This window comes from Bufo bufo, chromosome 10 (assembly GCF_905171765.1).
Source record: "Bufo bufo chromosome 10, aBufBuf1.1, whole genome shotgun sequence".
Taxonomy (NCBI): Eukaryota; Metazoa; Chordata; class Amphibia; order Anura; family Bufonidae; genus Bufo; species Bufo bufo.
Window position 1 is genome coordinate 66,845,444 of NC_053398.1, and position 22,485 is coordinate 66,867,928.

The following is a 22,485-nucleotide window of genomic DNA, read 5'->3' on the forward strand; positions in this document are numbered from 1 at the left end:
CATTTCTAGGGTTTACAAAGAATGGTGTGAAAAGGGAAAAACATCCAGTATGCGGCAGTCCTGTGGGCAAAAATGCCTTGTGGATGCTAGAGGTCAGAGGAGAATGGGCCGACTGATTCAAGCTGATAGAAGAGCAATGTTGACTGAAATAACCACTCGTTACAACCGAGGTATGCAGCAAAGCATTTGTGAAGCCACAATACGCACAACCTTGAGGCGGATGGGCTACAACAGCAGAAGACCCCACCCTGTACCACTCATCTCCACTACAAATAGGAAAAAGAGGCTACAATTTGCACGAGCTCACCAAAATTGGACTGTTGAAGACTGGAAAAATTTTGCCTGGTCTGATGAGTCTCGATTTCTGTTGAGACATTCAAATGGTAGAGTCCAAATTTGGCGTAAACAGAATGAGAACATGTATCCATCCTCTGATGGCTACTTCCAGCAGGATAATGCACCATGTCACAAAGCTTGAATCATTTCAAATTGGTTTCTTGAACATGACAATGAGTTCACTGTGCTAAAATGGCCCACACAGTCACCAGATCTCAACCCAATAGAGCATCTTTGGGATGTGGTGGAACGGGAGCTTCGTGCCCTAGATGTGCATCCCTCAAATCTCCATCAACTGCAAGATGCTATCCTATCAATATGGGCCAACATTTCTAAAGAATGCTATCAGCACCTTGTTGAATCAATGCCACGTAGAATTAAGGCAGTTCTGAAGGCAAAAGGGGGTCCAACACCGTATTAGCATGGTGTTCCTAATAATTCTTTAGGTGAGTGTATACCAGATGTGAAATTAAAAAACTGATAGAATTTAAATTTTTCTCTACCTCACCTCCCAAGAAATGAGATGAGAAACCAAATGTACCCCCAAACAGTACCAATAAAAACTACAGCTTGCTCTGCAACAAAAAAGCCCTCACACAGCAAAGTCAACAAAAAATAAAAAAGTTATGGCTCTTTCTTTTCAAATTGCCGCTCCTTCCCTTCTAAGCCCTGGCATATGCCCAAACAGCCGTTTACAACCACAAATGTGTTATTGTATTCAGGAGAAAATGGGTAGCAAATTGTGTGGTAATATTCTCCCATTATTCCTTGTGAAAAAGAAAGTTTGGGTCTAAAGCACCAGTTTCTTGTAAAAAAAAAAAAAAAATATTAATTTTAATTTTCACAGCCAAGTGACCTGTTGGGTCAAAGTGCTCACTAAACCCCTTAAAAATTCCATGGGCGGATAGTTTCCAAAATGTGGTCACTTTTGGGGGTTTTCCACCTCAGAGTCTCTTCAAATGCAAATTCTGCCCTCCAAAAACCATATGGGGCTCCTTACCTTCTGAGCACTGCTATGTGCCCATACAGCAATTAAAGACTGTAGATGGGATATTTATGTAAATTGCAGAATCAGGGTAATAAATATTGATGTTTGTTTTCTATTTAACTCTTTATGTGTTATACGAAAAATAGATTAAATTGGAAAAAAAAAAAAAATCGGGAAAAAAAATAGAAAATTTAGAAATCGTCCATTTTGCTTTAATTCCTTTGGTATACCTAAAGGGATAACAACATTTCTAAAATCAGTTTTCAATAGTTTGAGGGTGACTACAAACTATTTATGGGTGGTCTATAAAAACTGATTTGAGAAATTGTATTGAAAATGTCAAAAATTGCTTCTAAAATTCTAAACCTTCTAAAAAAAAGTAAAATAACATTACCAAAATGATGCCAGCATAAAGTAGACATATGGTGAATGTTAAAAACTATTTTATGAAGTATCACTATCTGTCTTAAAAGCAGAGAAATTCAAATTTAGAAAATACTGAATTTTTCAAAATTTTTCATAAATTTTGGATTTTTTATAAATAAAGGTAAAACATGCTAACTCATACTTACCATAAAATAACAATTATCACTTAATTTATCCTGCTAGGTGAACACCACAAAAAAAATAATATAATAATGCCAGAATTCCTGGGGGGGTTGCATATCCACATCCAAAAAAACTGAATTAAGAGCTATCAAAAAGTTTTTTATACCCCAAAATTATACCAATGTGTTCCTAACAAATGTTTCCACAAAAATCAAGCACTAACACAGCTCCATAGAAAGAAAAATAAAAGAAAGTCAAAATCTATGCATGTACTGTATGTACAGTGAGGAACAGAAGTATTTGAACACCCTGCGATTTTGCAAGTTCTCCCACTTAGAAATCATGGAGGGTTCTGAAATTCACATTGTAGGTGCATTCCCATTCTGAGAGACCGAATAAAAAAAAATAAAAAAAAAAATCAGGAAATCACATTGTATGATTTTTAACCACTTAAGGACCACAGGTTTATACCCCCCTAGTGACCAGGCCCTTTTTTACAAATCGGCACTTCACAACTTTAACGGTTTATTGCTCGGTCATGCAACTTGGCACCCAAATTAATTTTACCTCCTTTTCTTCTCACAAATACAGCTTTCTTTTGGTGGTATTCGATTGCCGCTGACATTTTTAATTTTTTGTGATATTAATCAAAATAGACCGCAATTTTCTCAAAAAAGGTGTATTTTTAACTTTTTCTGGTAAAATTGTTCAAATATAAGTACATTTCTATACAAGTTTGTGTCAGAATTTAATGTGCTACATGTCTTTGATTAAAAAAAATCCAATAAGTATATATTTATTGGTTTGCGCAAAAGTTATAGCGTTTACAACCTATGGTACAAAAATGTGAATTTCCGCATTTTGAAGCAGCTCTGACTTTCTGAGCACCTGTCATGTTTCTTGAGGTGCTAGAATGCCAGGATAGTATAAATACCCTCCAAATGACCCCATTTTAGAAAGAAGACACCCCAAAGTATTCGCAGAGGGGCATGGTGAGTTCATGTAGGATTTAATTATTTTTCACAAGTTAGCGGAAAATGACACTTTCTGAGAAAAAAATAAAATAAATAATAATAAAGTTTCCATTTCTGGCAAAAAAAATAAAAAAATCACCCACGGACTCACTATGCCCCTCAGTGAATACCTTAGGGTGTCTACTTTCCGAAATGGGGTCATTTGTTGGGTGTGTTTACTGTTCTGGCATTTTGGGCGGGGCTAAATTGCGAGCAACCCTGTAAAGCCTAAAGGTACTCGTTGGACTTTCGGCCCCTTTACGCACCTAGCCTGCAAAAAAGTGTCACACATGTGGTATCGCCGTACTCAGGAGAAGTAGGGCAATGTGTTTTGGGGTGAGAGAAATATCTCTGTAAATTGACAACTTTGTATAAAAAAAATAAAAAAGTTGGCATTTACAGATATTTCTCACACACAGTATGGGTATATGTAAAAATACACCACAAAATACATTGCCCTACTTCTTCTGAGTACAGCGATACCACATGTGTGACACTTTTTCGCAGCCTAGGTGCACAAAGGGGCCCAAATTCCAATGCGTACCTTTAGGATTTCACAGGGCATTTTTACGCATTTGGATTCCAAACTACTTCTCACGCTTTAGGGCCCCTAAAATGCCAGGGCAGTATAAATATGCCACAAGTGACCGCATTTTGGAAAGAAGACACCCCAAGGTGCCCGTGAGGGGCATGGCGAGTTTATAGAAGATTTTGTTTGGCACAAGTTAGCGGAAATTTTATTTTTTTCTGACAAAGTCTCATATTCCACTAACTTGTGACAAAAAATAAAATTTTACATGAACTCACTGTGGCGAAACCAACCTCGGAACTGGGTTTTGGAGAGGCCTGTTTACTAGCCTCTTGCCCCAGGATTATGGGCCCTCTCATCAGCCAGGCCTCATTTGTTCACAAAGGACTTGGACTAACTTGAACCCTGGTCTAATTCGTGCCATTTTGGGATGTTAAATGTCTATGTGTATTGAAAAGGGTGGGACATTGTATACGTTGAGTAGGGAGGTCTGTTCCATTGTCTCTCTGTGTGTATTGGCGATGTCCTTTGTCCTGAGAGATAATTGAATTACTTCTTGGTTCTCTCCAGGACAGAGGATATTGTGTATTTGCTTGCCTGTGATGATTGCATCAACCCAGTGTGAGGTAATTCTATCACGGACAGAGGGGAGAATTTTGTGTGGGAGTGTCTGAGTGTATTGTACGTGGTGATTGGCTGTTTTTACAAAACCCTGGGGTGGTAACTTTGTTGGAAGATGTGTATAAAATGCTTGTGTGTTAAAATAAAGAGAGTTCCTGTTTTATACCTTCATGAAGTCTTGGCTCATGTTTGGCTCATGGGATAACTACACTCTTGGGGATTGCTATATCATAATACTCCCCTGAGTATAAGCTCTTGTAAGAGCTTGCTCCTGGTTCCTGTCTCTGGATTTAGGAGAGGTTCACCCCCTGGAGCCTGGAGCCTTGTCGTAGGTCCAGGGTGGGTAGGAGACGGCGAGACCTCCACCAAGCTTCGGCGGTTCATGGGGTCTGCAGTGCTGACGGTGTCTAGTGGAGTGCTTGGAGTCCTCTGGAAGCACTAGGAGCAACTATCGACGGAGGTACCCGGTCGGGGTGCTAGGCGTTCCGTTACACTCACCATACCCCTCACGGAATACCTTGGGGTGTCTTCTTTCTAAAATGGGGTCACTTGTGGGGTATTTATACTGCCCTGGCATTGTAGGGGCCCTAAAGCGTGAGAAGTAGTTTGGAATCCAAATGCGTAAAAATGCCCTGTGAAATCCTAAAAGTACTCATTGGAATTTGGGCCCCTTTGCGCACCTAGGCTGCAAAAAAGTGTCACACATGTGGTATCGCCGTACTCAGAAGAAGTAGGGCAATGTGTTTTTGGGGTGTATTTTTACATATACCCATACTGTGTGTGAGAAATATCTCTGTAAATGACAACTTTTTAATTTTTTTTATACAAAGTTGTCAATTTACAGAGATATTTCTCTCACCCAGCATGGGTATATGTAAAAATACACCCCAAAACACATTGCCCTACTTCTCCTGAGTACGGCGATACCACATGTGTGACACTTTTTTGCAGCCAAGATGCGCAAAGGGGCCGAAAGTCCAACGAGTACCTTTTAGGAGGGCATTTTTAGGCATTTGGATTTCAGACTTCTTCTCACGCTTTAGGGCCCTTAAATGCCAGGGCAGTATAAATACCCCACATGTGACCCCATTTTGGAAAGAAGACACCCCAAGGTATTACGTGAGGGGCATGGCGAGTTCATAGAAGATTTTTTTTTTGGCACAAGTTAGCTGAAATTGTTTTTTTTTTTTTTTTTTCTCACAAAGTCTCCCTTTCCGCTAACTTGTGACAAAAAGTTCAATCTTTCATGGACTCAATATGCCCCTCAGCGAATACCTTGGGGTGTCTTCTTTCCAAAATGGGGTCATTTGTGGGTGTTTGTACTGCCCTGGCATTTGAGGGTCTCCGCAATCATTACATATATGGCCAGCATTAGGAGTTTCTGCTATTCTCCTTAGGCCTCATGCACACGACCGTTGTTTGGGTCCGCATCCGAGCGACTCGGATGCGGACCCATTCATTTCAATGGGGCCGCAAAAGATGCGGACAGCACTTTGTGTGCTGTCCGCATCCGTGGCTCCATTCCGCGGCCCCGCTAAAAAAATATAACATGTCCTATTCTTGTCCGCGCTTTGCGGACAAGAATAGGCATTTATATTGCCAGCGCCCGTTCCGTTCCGCAAATTGCGGAAGTCAACACGGGCGCCTTCCGTTTTTTGCGGATCCGCGTTTTGCGTACCGCAAAAAACGGCACGGTCGTGTGCATGAGGCCTTATATTGAGCATACAGGTAATGAGATTTTTTTTTCCGTTCAGCCTCTGGGCTGAAAGAAAAAATGAACGGCACAGATTTCTTCATTCGCATCGATCAATGTGGATGAAAAAATCTCTGCGATCGCTAATAAAGATCCAAAAAGCTCAAAAGTGATCTTTATAGCGCCGCAGCGATTTTACAGTGTTTTTGCAGTGATCAGAAAAAATTTAATTCTGTCACTGCGGTGGGGCGGACTGAACGCAAGTGTGCGCACAAGATCAGGCCTGATTGGGCGAACACTGCGTTTTTTGTAGAGCCTAAGGTCACCCTAATGTACTGATATAGATCTGATTGCGATCAGTCTTGATCACTTACAGATACTATATAGTACTAGTGCTGATTAGCGACAGCGATTACGCTAATCAATGACGGCGGTGCGGTGGGCTGGGGCCTGGCGCTAACTACCTAACAAGTAGCTAACTAACTGGCGGTGATAAGGGACCCCTAGGCCCCATTCACACATCCGCAATTCTGTTCCGCATTCTGCGGAATGGAATTGCGGACCCATTCATTTCTATGGGGACAGACTTTGTCCCGCTCGGATCCGGAATTGCGGATCTGCACGTCCGGGTCCGCACTTCCGCACCGCAAAAATATAGAACATGTCCTATTCTTGTCCGCAATTGCGGACAAGAAAAGGCATTTTCTATATAGTTCTGGCAATGTGCGGATCCGCAAAATGTGGAAAGCACATTGCGGATCCGCAAAACACATACGGACATCTGAATGGAGCCTTACAGGGGGGTGATCAATGACATGTGGTGATCAGGGAGTCTATATGGGGTGTGTGTAGTGTGGTGCTTGGTGCTACTTACAGAGCTGCCTGTGTCCTCTGGTGGTCGATCCAAGCAAAAGGGACCATCAGAGGACCAGGTAGCAGGTATATCAGACGCTGTTAACAATACAGCGTCTAATATACCTTTCTGATGTTAAAAATATCGCATCTACAGCCTGCCAGCGAATGATCGCTGCTGGCACGCTGTAGTTCAACTTGTTTACTTCGCGATCCTGTGAATGCGCGCTCCTATGAGCGCGCGTTCACAGGAAATCTCGGCTCACGCGAGATGACGCCAATAGGCGTCGCTGAGCCCTGAGAGAGCCGCCGCCCGGACGCCTATCGGCGTTACGTGTGCGGCAAGTGGTTAAATAATTTGTCTTGCACTGCTGAACATAAGTATTTGAACACCTGAGAAACAGCAAGAATTCTGTCTCTCAAAGACCTGTTACTGTGCATTTAAAAAGTCCACCTCTACTCCACTCATTAATCTAACATAGTAGCACCTGTCTGAGCTCTTTAAAGACACCTGTCCACCCCACAGTCAGTCAGACGCCAACTACTACCATGGGCAAGACCAAAGAGCAGTCAAAAGACACCAGAGACAAAATTGTGGACCTCCACAAGGCTGGAAAGGGCTACGGGGCAATTGCCAAGCAGCTTGGTCAAAATAGAGCAACTGTTGGAGCAAGTGTTAGAAAATGGAAGATGCTAAAGACGACTGTCAGTCTCACTCGGACTGGGGCTCCATGCAAAATCTCACCTTGTGGGGTATCACTGATGATAAGAAAGGTGAGGAATCAGCGGCGCCCAGAACTACAAGGGAGGAGCTGGTCAATGACATGAAGAGAGCTGTGACCACAGTTTCAAAGGTCACTGTCGGTAGAACACTACGCCATCATGGTTTCAAATCATGCAATGCACTGAAGGTTCCCCTGCTCAAGTCATCACATTTCCAGGCCCGTCTGAAGTTTGCCAATGACCATCTGGATGATCCAGAGTCATGTGGTCAGATGAGACCAAAGTATGGTCAAAACTTCACTCGTCGTGTTTGGAGGAAAAAGGAGGATGAGTTGCATCCCAAGAACACGATCACTACTGTGAAGCATGGTGGTGGTAACATCATGCTTTGGGGGTGCTTTTCTGCGAAGGGGACAGGACGACTGCACTGTATTAAGGAGAGGATGAATGGGGCCATTTATTGTGAGATTCTGAGCAACAACCTCTTTCCCTCAGAGCATTGAAGATGGGTCGTGGCTGGGTCTTCCAACATGACAACGACACGAAGCACACAGCCAGGATAACCAAAGAGTGGCTCCATAAGAAGCATATTAAGGTTCTGGAGTGGCCTAGCCAGTCTCCAGACCTAAATCCAATAGAACATCTTTGGAGGGAGCTGAAACTCTGTGTTGCTCGCTCAGCGACAGCCCCGAAACCTGACCGATCTAGAGGAGATCTGTGTGGAGGAGTGGGCCAAAATCCCTGTTGCAGTGTGTGCAAACCTGGTCAAGAACTACAGGAAATGTTTGACCTCTGTAATTGCAAACAAAGGCTTCTGTACCAAATATTAACCCTTTAAGGACCCATGACATAGCTGTACTGATCCCTAAACATGGCACCCGCTCGAGCGTGCAGCAGGCGCCTTAGCCGCGAGGTCTCTGCTATTTTAAATATGTATAAGGCTACAGGCACACGACCGTTGTGCGTTTTGCAGTCTGCAAATTGCGTATCCACAAAACACGGATGGCGTCCGCGTGCGTTCCGCAATTTGCGGAACAGCATGGACAGCCATTAATATAACTGCCAGGTTATATATTTTTTGCGGACCACAGAACGAAGCAACGGATGCGGACAGCACAAGGAGTGTTGTTTGCATCTTTTGCGGCCCCATTGAAGTGAATGGGTCCGCACCCAAGCTGCAAAAACTGTGGCTCGGATGCGGACCAAAACAACATTTTTGTAGCCTAAAGCTGATCGCATACATCTTACCTTTCAGATGCCGTGGTCAAATGTGACCATGGCATCTGCGCAGACCGGAAACCGGAAGTCGCGCTCTTCCGGTCCAGTAACAGCTTTCCCCGGCTGAGATCGGGGAATCTGTTACCTTGCGCTAATTGACCGAAGCCTCAAGCAGGCTTCAGAGTATAGATGTATATATCAATACAGGCCACTACGTGGCAGCCTTGTATTGATATAGTGCAAATTAAGTCTTCAATGATGGCTATTTAGCCATCACTGAATACTATGGGAAATCAAATTGCCAGTTATTGTCATAAAAATACTTAATACTTAACCAATAAAACAATTAAACATCATGGGCATCGGCGCGTGCGAAAATGCCCATACTATTAAAATATAACAATATTAATGGCATACGGCAAATGGCGTAGCAGGGAAAAATAAAAACAGCCAATTTGCAATTTTTTAGCACTTCGACTACCCAATAATTTTTTTATAAAAAGTGATAAAAAAGTTGCACACACTTAGGCTACTTTCACACTTGCGGCAGTGTGATCCGGCGGGCAGTTCCGTCGTCGGAACTGCCCGCCGGATCCGCCGATCTGCCGCTGACTGAAAGCATTTGTGAGATGGATCCGGGTGCGGATCCGTCTCACAAATGCATTGCAAGGACGGATCCGTCTCTCCGCTTGTCATGCGGACCGACGGATCCGTCTTGTACATTTTTTCACATTTTTACCGATCTGCGCATGCCGGAACGACTGAACCGGCATTCCGGTATTCTGAATGCCGGATCCGGCGCTAATTCATTTTTATGGGGAAAAAATGCCGGATCCGGCGTTCAGGCAAGTCTTCAGTTTTTTTCGCCGGAGAGAAAAGCGTAGCATGCTGCGGTTTTCTCTTTTGCCTGATCAGTCAAAACGACTGAACTGAAGACATCCTGATGCAAACTGAACGGATTACTCTCCATTCAGAATGCATGGGGATATGCCTGATCAGTTCTTTTCCGGTATAGAGCCCCTGTGACGGAACTCTATGCCGGAAAAGAACAACGCAAGTGTGAAAGTAGCCTTAAAGGGTTTCTACCACTTCGTTTTCACATAATTAGCTTTCAGACACTAGCGATCCGCTAGTGTCTGCTCTACCAAACAATCCTAATATAATAGCTTTTGGTGCAGCCGTTTCGCTAAAAAAAGAACTTATATTGATATGCTAATGAGCCTCTAGGTGCTATGGGGGCGTCATTAGCATCTAGAGGCTCGGTCTACCTTCACAAAATGCCGCCGCCCAGCGCGTCCTTCCAGCCCGCCCATCTCCGGAATGCGATCCTCCCTGTGAGCCAGCGGACGAATTCTCGCGCATGCGCCGTGCGCGTCTGTATTCGGCGCATGCGCAGTGAATGTCTGACCGCTTTCTGCACAGACATCTCCACTGCGCCTGTTCCTCGGAGCACTATGACTTCATCGGCGCAGGCGCAGTGGAGATGTCTGAGCAGGGAAGCGTCAGACATTCACTGCGCATGCGCCGAATACAGACGCGCACGGCGCATGCGCGAGAATTCGTCCGCTGGCTCACAGGGAGGATCGCATTCCGGAGGAGATGGGCGGGCTGGAGGGACGCGCTGGGCGGCGGCATTTTGTGAAGGTAGACCGAGCCTCTAGGTGCTAATGACGCCCCCATAGCACCTAGAGGCTCATTAGCATATCAATATAAGTTCTTTTTTTAGCGAAACGGCTGCACCAAAAGCAATTATATTAGGATGGTTTGGTAGAGCAGACACTAGCGGATCGCTAGTGTCTGAAAGCTAATTATGTGAAAACGAAGTGGTAGAAACCCTTTAAAATAGGCATCACTGAAAAGAACAGATCGTCCCGCAAAAAATGAGCCCTCACACAGCCCCGTACAGAGGTTCTAAGTTTTTTTTCAGTATTAAAACGCAAGAAAAATTATACAAGTCTGGTATCGTTGGAACCGTACTGACCTGAAGAATGAAGATTACAGGTCAATTTTACCATATAGTGTACAAACTTTATCAGAATTGAGTTTTTCCCCAATTCTACCACATTTGGAATTTATTTCCAGCTCCCTACTACATGGTATGCAGCTGTAAATGGTACCATTAGAAAGTACAACTTGTCCCGCAAGAAAATGGCCCTCATAAGACTATGTGAATGGAAAATTAAAAATGTTAGGACTATGGGAAGGCGGTGAATGAAAAATGAAAACTCTAAAATGGAAAATCCCAGGGTCCTTAAGAGGTTAACACAGATTTTTTCAGGTGTTCAAATACTTATGTTCAGCAGTGCAAGACAAATAAATTCTTAAAGAAATCATACAATGTGATTTCCTGAATTATTATTTTTTATTCTGTCTCTCAGAGTGACGTTATACTGTATGGGGCGGCCACAAGGAGACACTACTGTATGGGGCAGCCACAAGGAGACGTTATACTGTATGGGGCAGCCACAAGGAGACGTTATACTGTATGGGGCGGCCACAAGGAGACACTACTGTATGGGGCAGCCACAAGGAGACATTATACTGTATGGGGCGGCCACAAGGAAACGTTACACTGTATGGGGGCAGCCACAAGGAGACGTTATACTGTATGGGGCAGCCACAAGGAGACACTACTGTATGGAGCAGCCACAAGGAGACGTTATACTGTATGGGCAGCCACAATTAGACGTTATACTGTATGGGGGCAGCCAGGCAGCCACAAGGAGACGTTAATTGTTATACTTTTATATGTCATTTTTCACCATTTCGGGTATCTGTAACTAGTCAATTGACTTCTAGTAACAACAAAAACATTACAGGGTTAATTCAGCCCCCAGCCTCTGATCAGCCCCCCAGCCTCTCATGTGCCCCCCAGCCTCTCCCTCTTATCAGCCCCCTCTGGTAACTCAACCCCCCCCCCCTAGTATTAATCATTGGTGGCAGTGGCCACAGGGTCCCCCTCCCCCCCCATCATTGGTGACAGTGGGCAGTGCCCTCCCACCCCCCTCCCTCCCCAGTATTAATCATTGGTGGCAGTGGCCACAGGGTCCCCCTCCCCTCCCATCATTGGTGGCAGTGGGCAGTTCCGATCAGAGTCCCAGCAGTGTAATGCTGGGGCTCCGATCGGTTACCATGGCAGCCAGGACGCTACTGAAGTCCTGGCTGCTATGGTATGTTAGTGAGCAGCATTATACTCACGTGCGCCGTGGCCGCCGGTCGCTCCTTCTTCTGTCATTGCGGCGCATTGCTAATGCTTATAGCATTAGCAATGCGCCGCACAGACCTATGAGAAAAAGGAGCGCCCGGCGGCCACGGCGCACGTGAGTATAATGCTGCTCACTAACATGCTGCTCACTGCCCACTAACATGCAGAGACTGAAGAACATTACCGGCACCCGACCTCTGAGAGGACGCTGTGATCCGCGCAATTAACCCCTCAGGTGCCACACCTGAGGGGTTAATTGCGCGGATCACAGCGTCCTCTCAGAGGTCGGGTGCCGGGAATGCTAGTCACAGAATTCCTTCCCCCACGCCGAACTGCTAAGAGCGCAGCCGCAAGCGGCCAGCAGGTATCGGGGACATTTGCACGAGTACAAGTACTCTGCAAATGACCAGTATCAGTTCATACTGGGGCGGGCGGCCGCGGCCGCAGATTTAGAGGCGGTCAGTGCACATGACCGCTTCTATGACGTCACAAAATACTGCGGTAATTAGGAAACAGCGATATCGCCATATCGCAGTTTTTTTAATACCGCAGTATATCGTGATACCGGTATATCGCCCAACCCTAGTTTGAGCAATGTGTAGCTTGCTGAGACAGTTTTGTTAGAAGTTCAAGGGCTGGATTTTATTTGGACTGGGAAGGTAGGTTTAGTAGTGGGACCTCCCCAGTCCACTCTCATTCCAGGGCAGGTTTTCCCCTATCCTGAGGGATCCCCTGGTGTAACCAGCTGGGATCGTTAGGGGAAAATAAAAGCACATCCCAGGCTGTCAGTCAGGGAGAGTTATGCGTGGAAGAAGTCTAGGAAGCTGGCTGCCTTGCTGGCTAGAGACGCCGGGTTCTCTGTGTGTGACCTGCGCTCAATAGGTGAGCTAGACACTAATCTGTATTAGTTAGAGCCCAGACGGGCAGGAGTTTATTTTGTATGACTTTTGTTTTGTGGTGCTGGAACTTCACCGTACCTAGGGAATTATAACTGGGGTTGCCTGTAAATTGCCAGAGTGTCATAAAATAAAGCATCAATTTGAACTTTAATCCTGTTGTCTGCAAACAAATCTGTCACCGCTGCCCTGCTTGAGAGAGCAACCCCTTACAATACATTGTTTATACCACTGGCTGCCTGCAATCATAGAATTGAGACTCTGCAGATTGCTCTTTTAATTCCAATTTCTGGATATCTGCTAAAATCTCTTATTTGGACATATGAACACAAAAATGTGTTGACACATTATCTTCACGTTACTCTAGAACATAAAACAACGACAAGAAAGAAAGAAATGATGCATTGCATAAATGTAAAAGTAAATATATTGCTACCTTATAGCTTTGAGCGGTGAAATGACATTACTGACAGGTGGCACAATGGAGGAGGAGTAGTCACCTGCAAAAGTGAAAACAACTTAACCATAATGGCATCTAAGAACACGTAAAAAACATTTTATGTATTTAACCCCTTTGGGAAACAGCCTTATTTCACCTTAAGGACCAGGCCATTTTTTGCAAATCTGACCAGTGTCACATTAAGTGTTGATAACTTTAAAACGCTTTGACTTATTCAGGCCATTCTGAGATAGTTTTTTCGGCACATATTGTACTTCATGACACTGGTAAAATGAAGTAAAAAAAATTAATTTTTATTTATAAAAAAATACAAAATTTACCAAAAATTTGTAAAAAATTGAAAATTTCCAAGTTTCAATTTCTCTACTTCTATAATACATAGTAATACCTCCAAAACGAGTTATTACTTTACATTCCCCATATGTCTACTTCATGTTTGGATCATTTTGGGAATGATATTTTATTTTTTGGGGATGTTACAAGGCTTAGAGGTTTAGAAGCAAATCTTGCAATTTTTCAGAAATTTTTAAAAACCCAATTTTTAGGGACAGTTCAGGTCTGAGGTCACTTTGCGAGGCCTACGTAATAGAAACCACCCAAAAATTACCCCATTCTATAAACTACACCCCTCAAGGTATTCAAAACTGATTTTACAAACTTTGTTAACCCTTTAGGTGTTCCACAAGAATTATTTGAAAATAGAGATACAATTTCAAAATTTAACTTTTTGGGCAGATTTTCCATTTTAATAATTTTTTTCCAGTTACAAAGCAAGGGTTAACAGCCAAACAAAACTCAATATTTATGGTTCTGATACTGTAGTTTACAGAAACACCCCATATGTGGTCGTAAACCGCTGTACGGGCACAGGGCAGGGCGCAGACGGAAAGGAATGCCATACGGTTTTTGGAAGGCAGGTTTTGCTGGACTGTTTTTTTTGACACCATGTCCCATTTGAAGCCCCCCTGATGCAACCCTAGAGTAGAAACTCCATAAAAGTGGCCCCATCTAAGAAACTACACCCCTCAAGGTATTCAAAACAGATTTTTCAAACGTTGTTAACCCTTTAGGTGTTCCACAAGAGTTATTGGCAAATGGAGATGAAAGTATGTCCAGACCGCTGAAATGTCCTCTTTAATCACATATCATAGTGTTGTCATATACACATTTGGGGTCATTTACTTACAGAAACATGTATAAATTAGGCATATTTGGGCTCATGCCAGGTCTACAAAAGTGGGAGTGGAATAGGCAGGGAAAGGTGACGGGCTGGGAGTCACGTCTTATTCATCATTTTTTAAGCCTGTTTAAGGCATAGAATATAGTCTAAGGGCTCTTTCACACCTGCGTTATTGTCTTCCGGCATAGAGTTCCGTTGTCGGGGCTCTATGCCGGAAGAATCCTGATCAGGATTATCCTAATGCATTCTGAATGGAGAGTAATCCGTTCAGGATGCATCAGGATGTCTTCAGTTCCGGTACGGAACGTTTGTTGGCCGGAGAAAATACCGCAGCATGCTGCGCTTTTTGCTCCGGCCAAAAATCCGGAACACTTGCCGCAAGGCCGGATCCGGAATTAATGCCCATTGGAAGGCATTGATCCGGATCCGGCCTTAAGCTAAACGTCGTTTCGGCGCATTGCCGGAGCCGACATTTAGCTTTTTCAGAGTGGTTACCATGGCTGCCGGGACGCTAAAGTCCTGACAGCCATGGTAAGTGTAGTGGGGAGCGGGGGAGCAGTGTACTTACCGTCCGTGCGGCTCCCCGGGCGCTCCAGAGTGACGTCAGGGCGCCCCAAGCGCATGGATCACGTGATCCATGTGATCACGTCATCCATGCGCATGGGGCGCTCTGACGTCATTCTGGAGCGCCCCGGGAGCCGCACGGACTGTAAGTATACCTCTCCCCCGCTCCCCGCTCCTACTATGGCAACCAGGACTTTAATAGCGTCCTGGGTGCCATAGTAACACTGAAAGCATTTGGAAGACGGTTCCGTCTTCAAATGCTTTCAGTACACTTGCGTTTTTCCGGATCCGGCAGGCACCTCCGGCAACGGAAGTGCATGCCGGATCCCAACAACGCAAGTGTGAAAGAGGCCTAAATCTACGCAAGCTCCCTCCCTTAGAAGCTGCGGTGGATCCGCCTACATTATGTAGAGGCCTGCACCTCTACAAAACTTCGGCAGATCCACCTTCACCACAGGACGTTATTAAGAATGGCATCTAAAACGCCGGTGTTAATAAATTACCCCCATTGTCCCTCATTATAGGTTTAATGCTAGTGTTCAGATACCCTTAAATCAGCAAATACTGTACATGTGTTTTCTGCAGTGTTTGGCCTCATGCATACGACCGTATGCCGGCTGTAGCCATGCTGCGGACCGCAAACTGAGGTAAAAAATGCACGGGCACCGACAGTGTGCCTGCCATCTGTGGATGCGGACCCAATCACTTGAATGGGGTCCGTGATCCACATCCGACGGTCCGCACAACAAAAAGTGCAGAGGCACAGACATCCGTGCCTCCGTAACGCATCGCACCAAATCTTCCGCATTGCACTTGAATGGATGTCGGGCTGTTAGTGGGCCACAATATGGGCACGGACCTGCTACGGTGGTGTGCATGAGGCCTTTTTACCATGACTGCAGTTCTGTTGTGCTGCTATAATAGTACAGCTCTCTTCCTCTTAGGGCTCTTTCACAGGAGTGGATGCAGTCTGGGTAAACTTGTGTGCGGGTAATCTTTTTACTACAAAATCACAGTGAGATAAAGTTGTCACTGTGATGTTGTAGTAAAAAGGTCACAGAGAGGTAAAGAGCATTATCAGTCATGTTAATGCTTCATGTCTCTGCTGTCCGGAACGGGGCTTGGCGCTCTTTCAAGCAGTGGATTCCACGCACGGGATCCGCTCATGTGAAAGACCCCTTACTGTCTTGTATTAATGTATACTAAATCAGTGTACTTCGTCCTGAAAATAGCCCAACAAATTTAGGCCAATCCAACAATTTTGGGGTCACACATGACTGGTTAGCTGCGTATCTGGCATTGCGGATTTATGTGCGGCAAATCCGCAGCGTTTGTACAGTACCAACAAAGCTGTACACATGCTGTGTTAAAAAAATAATAATAATGTGGAAAAGCTGTGAAATTGCGAGTTTGAAATCCGCAGTATGTCAATTTATACAGCGGATTTCACCCTTTCTCCACCCGAAAACTGCATGTAATACATTGTTGCAGCTTTTTGTGCATTTTCTGCAGCAAAAACGGCATTGGATTTTACTGCTGGATTTTCTGTCACATGTGTCCTGGCCTTAGGCTAGTTTCACACTAACGTTAAAGAGATCCGGAAGGCTGTTCCAGCAGGGAGCTCTCTGGAATCGGCATTGCCAGCTACGCTACCTAATGCCCGACAGCCCCATTAACTATAATGTGGATCGGTGTTGATACAGGCGTAACCTGGCAAAAACGCTGAGAATCGTCCAGACAAAAAATGCTGTGACGATATTTGCTGGGTTGCGACCAGATGTCCATCAGTCCCCATAATAGTTAATGTGGCCGGCATCAGGTAGCTTCCGGCAATGTCAGATGCAGAGTGCTGCGGCACTGCTGAAACTGCCAGCCAGAGCTCTTTAACACTAGGGTGAAAGTCAGCTTTAACTTCTTCCTGACCACCCCACGTAAATTGCAACCACGTGCAGCAACCATAACGTAGATCACATACATTTAAGCTTTCAGATGCCGTGGTCAGATGCTGCATCTGTGCAGTTAACTTCAGTGGACCCTCTGCCGCTTCTTAGCTGTTTTAAATTTAGACCATTTTCTGTGTCTAAAACAGGCGTAGAAAATGGTAAATGAGACGGGCCTGTTGGCCCTTCCCCACCACGCCCGCTTAAAAACAAGCCCTCATACGGCTATGTGATAAAAAAAAAAAAAGTTATGGCTTTGGAAGGGCTGGTAGTAAAAAATGAAAACGAAAAAACATAAAAATCTCCTGGTCTTGATAGGGTTAAATGCAGACAATGAAACCACTGAAACTCATGCTACATTCTCACAACCGGTCCGTTTGTTAATAGCAGTTTTTTTTTGGTTTTTTTACTGACACCTTTCTAAGAAATGGCCGTTTCCTTCAATGCGCACCCAGACAATGCAGTAATCTAATTAAACCACATAACAATATAAAGACTGATGTAATATTGACAATGATGAGAATAGTGTGGAGACCAATGCAGGGAACTATAGATAGGGATGTCCCGATACCGATACCAGTATCGGTATCGGTACCGATACCGGGCATTTGCACGAGTACATGTACTCGTGCAAATGTCCCCGATACCACTGCCGATACCTGTGCACCGCTTCTATGTCCGTCCGCGGCCTGCCCCTGCATCTCGCACAGCTGATACAGCTTCAGAGGCAGCAGCAGGCAGCGTAATAGGAGCCTACAGTGGAAGATAGCCCCGCCCCTCCCCGCCCTCCAACCAATCAGAGGCAGCCAGCACTGACTCACAGCACAGGGAGCGTAGTGCAGGGACTCAGAGAATCGTCTGAGAGTTTATTAGTTAAAAGAATCCAATGAGTCACAGACCGTGTCATCGAGTCCCTGCCAGGCTTCCTGCTCTGCGGCTCCCTGTAAGTCCATCCGGGGGGAAGGGGGGGCATTATTAGTATAGCATGTAGTGGAGCTGTGTGTGTACAGGGTGCATGTAGCAGAGCAGGAAGTCTGGCAGGGACTCGGTGACACAGTCTCTGACTCATTAGATTCTTTTAACTAATAAACTCTCAGACGATTCTCTGAGTCCCTGCAATAACTATACATTGTAATTACATCAGTCTGCTCCACTGCATTCACTGCAGCAGAGCTGTGTTTGCCAGGAGCGAGTCCCTCTAAAGGTGATAGTGTCTGTCTTCTATGGCCCTGGTCCTTCCCTTCCTGCCTGCAAGCTGCACATTGATCTCTAAAAGCAGGCATTAGGGCAAGAAGAAATATACATTACTGTATGATGGCCACAAGACTATTATACTGAGGAGGGGGGCTTCAAAAATTGTTGTCCTGACTCCTTACAGTAACGTCTCCTTGTAGCTGCCCCCATACAGTATAACGTCTCCTTGTGGCTGCCCCCATACAGTATAGCGTCTCCTTGTGGCTGCCCCCATACAGTGTAACGTCTCCTTGTGGCTGACCCCATACAGTATAACGCCTCCTTGTGGCTGCCCCCATACAGTGTAACGTCTCCTTGTGGCCCCCCATACAGTATAACGCCTCCTTGTGGCTGCCCCCATACAGTATAACGTCTCCTTGTGGCTGCCCCCATACAGTATAATGTCTCCTTGGAATGTTATAGTTCTGTTTTTGGGCCTTTTGGTTGGTCAGTGGTCAGAAAATACATGTGTGTGTATTTTATTGTTAAAATTAGTATCGGTAATTGGTATCGGTGAGTACTTAAATAAAAGTATCGGTACTCGTACTCAGTCTTAAAAAAATGGTATCGGGACATCCCTAACTATAGAAAACTGTCAGCAATAGGAGCAGAGAGCACATCCTGGAAGCATGTGAGGTTGAGCACATGGGGTCTAAAGGCTGGAGGAGATCCTGCTGTGACCACTAAGAGTGGACACAGGACTGTGCTTACTGAAAGAGGAAACGTACTGTTATTGCCAGAGCTGTTTAATGCTTGTGATGGTATGTAATGTCATTTTATGCTTTGTATATCCAGTATGATTATGGATGGAAGTGATGGAGTTAACCAACTTTGACACCCCTACAGAAAGTTTGGGTGTGGATCCTGGATCTGCCCTTAGCTCAAGTCTATAGTAGGGGTCAGCAACCTCCAACACTCCAGGTGTTGTGAAACTACATCTCCCATCATGCACACTTGCTTGGCTGTTCTCTCTCTCATGCTGAGAGTTGTAGTCTCACAACAGGTGGAGTGCGGAAGATTGCTGATCCCTGGTTTATAAAGTTCCAGCCTGGAGTTAGCTACTAGAGGAAATGTGAGAAACAACTTCATGTACTCCATTCTTCATAAAACTGGACTAAAACTACAGAGACTCGCTGATCTCTGGATGATCTAAAGAAAGGGAGAAAGAGACAAAGTTCAGAAATCTACATGGCTGAGCATTGGAGTCCGTAAGATATTCTACATACACTCAACATCACGACCAACAGGCAGGAGCCGCAAAATCAAGTTGTGCCACGGTGAAGACAGGGTGCACCGTCCTTTCACTGCATAGCCCTAGGAATCAAAAGTGAGGAAAGCTACTGTGACAGCCAGAGCCACTGCCACTCCTGCTCCTCCTGGACTCACTGCGTTACTACTGTGTGGAGGAAAAGGTCCTTCTCTGACTACTGTGTGGAGGAAAAGGTCCTTCTCTGACTACTGTGTGGAGGAAAAGGTCCTTCTCTGACTACTGTGTGGAGGAAAAGGTCCTTCTCTGACTACTGTGTGGAGGAAAAGGTCCTTCTCTGACTACTGTGTGGAGGAAAAGGTCCTTCTCTGACTACTGTGTGGAGGAAAAGGTCCTTCTCTGACTGTGAGACGGAAGGAATAGGAAATTTTGCTATCACTACTCAAGCGGGGAGGGAGACTGGGTGATAATGCTGGAAGTACTGTGTGAGAGCAAATTTTGCTGGGACTATTGTGTTCATTGGGGGGGGCGGCATAGAGCCGTGCCATGATTAATAGGGGAGAGGTGAGCTGGAGAAACCTAAATATGATTACTTTGAGAAGGACTGGTTGCAAAACATGGAGTTACTACTAGGGGAAGGGTGGGCATAACTATGCTGCGACTAGTGGCAGGAAAATATATAGACTTTTAAATAACTTGATACAGACTATAAAATAACATCTGGCCTCACCATTTTTAGCCTAAAAAACTGCAAAATGCTGTATTTCAGTCCAGCCTTATACCATTCTGTGTCCCCACACCTGGAAAACATGCTGCAGAGCTTTTAGCAAAGGAAGAGGGTGTCGTATCTTCAAACAGAAGCTCTGCAGCAGCCCTAATACAAGTAATAGGAATATTGGGATACATATGTATGTATACACACATTTATTTCTTTACTTACAAAGGTGTCCAGAAGGCAACTGAGTCTCCAGGTTACGGATCCTTTGCAGGACATCACATAAGGCTGACTTTAACAACATGACTTCTTCTTCCTGTGCCTGGAGACGGACCTCCCACCCTGCTGGCAGGCACTCATCTGTAAGATAGGAAAAGTCTATTACCAGGGTGCTCCTAATACCAGGCTGTGCTAGTCTGCTGCCGGCATGTCACTCCGCTGAACACCTGCGGCCATATTACATTCCTGCACTCATCATACGTTATTGGTTCACATTGTGAATCACATTTACACACCCTCCTCTATGTCAGATGATAGGTTTACATTGTAAGTGGTGAGGGTAAAAGTGTCTATAAACAGAGATACACTAAAAACTAGTATTATTCAGTGCAGACCAGGATTTTCAAATGAACCCAATCTCCCATAAAGAAGGTGATTAACACTTTCACTGCCAGGGCAATTTTCACACATTGACAAACAAATAAATCATGGATTATAAAATAAATTTAAAAAATAAATTATTTACCTACTGACCTTGCTCCCCGACACCGTGATGCTAGGGAGTCTTGTCCCCGTCGAGGCCTACTATTGGCTGCCCTCCCCCCTAGATGTTTTGATCCTCGCAGCAGGGAGATGCAGCGGCAGCCACGCGGGCATCAGAAGGGACGTGGGTGCCAGGGAGCATGAGTACAACCTGTGTGAGGGGCCCGGGCATTATAGGGGTTGTATACCCCTATAATACCCCTTTAGCTGGCAGTCGATGCGGCAAATTTATGTAGAGGCGCCGGTCCCCAACATAACTTGGGACATATACCCCGCCTGTCTAAATATAAGCCAGCTTCCTTGCTGGTGTAGATTAAGGGTACTTTCACACTTGCGTTGTGAGGATCCGGCAGGCAGTTCTGTTGCCAGAACTGCCTGCCGGATCCGGAAATCCATGCGCAAGCGGATAGCATTTGTAGACAGATCCGGATGTGGACCTGTCTCACAAATGCATTGCAATACTGGATCCGTCTTTCCGGTGTCATCTGGAAAAACGGATCCGGTATTTATTTATTTTTCACATTTTTAAAGGTCTGTGCATATGCAGACCGGGAAACCAGATCCGTTTTGCCGGAAAATTTGGTACCGGACATTCTGTCAAGTGTTCCGGAATTTTGGCCGGAGAAAATACAGCAGCATGCTGCGGTATTTTCTCCAGACAAATACCGTAAGAGTGACTGAACTGAAGACATCCTGATGCACACTGAACAGATTGCTCTCCATTCAGAATGCATAGGGATAAAACTGAAGCGTTTTTTTCCGGTATTGAGCCCCTAGGACGGAACTCAATACCGGAAAACTTTAACACAAGTGTGAAAGTACCCTTAGACCATTTTCTACGCCTAAAACAATAATGAATGAGACGGGCCTCCTGGCCCACCCACGACACACCACCTTTTTTTAGACCTGTCGTGAGCGGGAAAAAGTAACTTTTGCATCGCAATCTGCGACAAATATTCAGCAAAAAGTGGCGTATATATGTTAGTAAATGACCCCTGTTAGTAAATGACCCTCTGTATGTCAACAGAAATAATCAGATTCACTGACACAGTACAGGGATGTTGAAATTGGCAGATGGTTTCTAAGAAGCCGTTACTAATAAGAATGCATGTGATTACAGGCTCCTAGGAGTGGCAGAATGGTCTCACTCCTTCAGTGCCAACTCTAAGTGCTGGAGACATAGCTGCTGTGGCACTACTACTACTCCCATCAGCAGGGAGTAAGTTACAGACAGCCCCCGTCCTCGACACTACTCACCTGCAGAGTGGTCCTCCTCCATGCCAGTTACCTCGGCCCTGGCTGCACAGAGAAGCCCCTATCACCCGGGAGATTAGAGCGCAGCCCCGTCTGTCACTTATGTGGCCGCACGCCCCGTAGTCTTCGCGGTTCTTCCTCTCCCCCGCACTCTCTGTTCCTCCCTTCTCGCTAGCAGAGACAGTCTCTGTCAGGCCACTCTCTGACTGTCCCTCCCTCAGGAAGCGCGTCTCACTTCCCCACAGAAGAGATGGGCACTGACACAGAAAAGAGCGAGAGCAAACAACTGGAGGAGTCCTCAGGCAAAGAGTGCTAGAGAAGGGGAAGAGACGGCAAACATGGCGGGGGTGTCACCGCCACTCCAACTAATGGCGCGCCATTTATAAGCACCAACTAGGACGAACAGTGGAGCAGTCACCAAAACCAGATTCCCAGGATCTCATTGGTTATTACCACTGACAACTCCTCTGCCTCCTATCTGCTCCAGAGTGACACCGACAGTGCAGCTCCTGTGTGCACACTGTGGTGTGACAGCAGAGGGGAACAT

At 45.3% G+C, this 22,485-nt stretch overlaps 1 protein-coding gene across 1 annotated transcript in view; it reads right to left on the reverse strand.

Annotated features, from left to right (window-relative positions):
- EML3 (EMAP like 3) overlaps positions 1-22,021 on the reverse strand; it is a 185,708-nt gene extending 163,687 nt beyond the window's left edge. Inside the window, exons 1-3 of the mRNA XM_040409590.1 lie at positions 21,942-22,021; positions 20,148-20,282; positions 13,060-13,123 (exon numbers count right to left, since the gene is read on the reverse strand). Of these exons, the coding sequence (XP_040265524.1) occupies positions 13,060-13,123; positions 20,148-20,282; positions 21,942-21,963 (221 nt within the window). The 5' untranslated portion in view covers positions 21,964-22,021. The remainder of the gene's footprint in view (positions 1-13,059; positions 13,124-20,147; positions 20,283-21,941) is intronic.
- Positions 22,022-22,485: the final 464 nt, after the last annotated feature.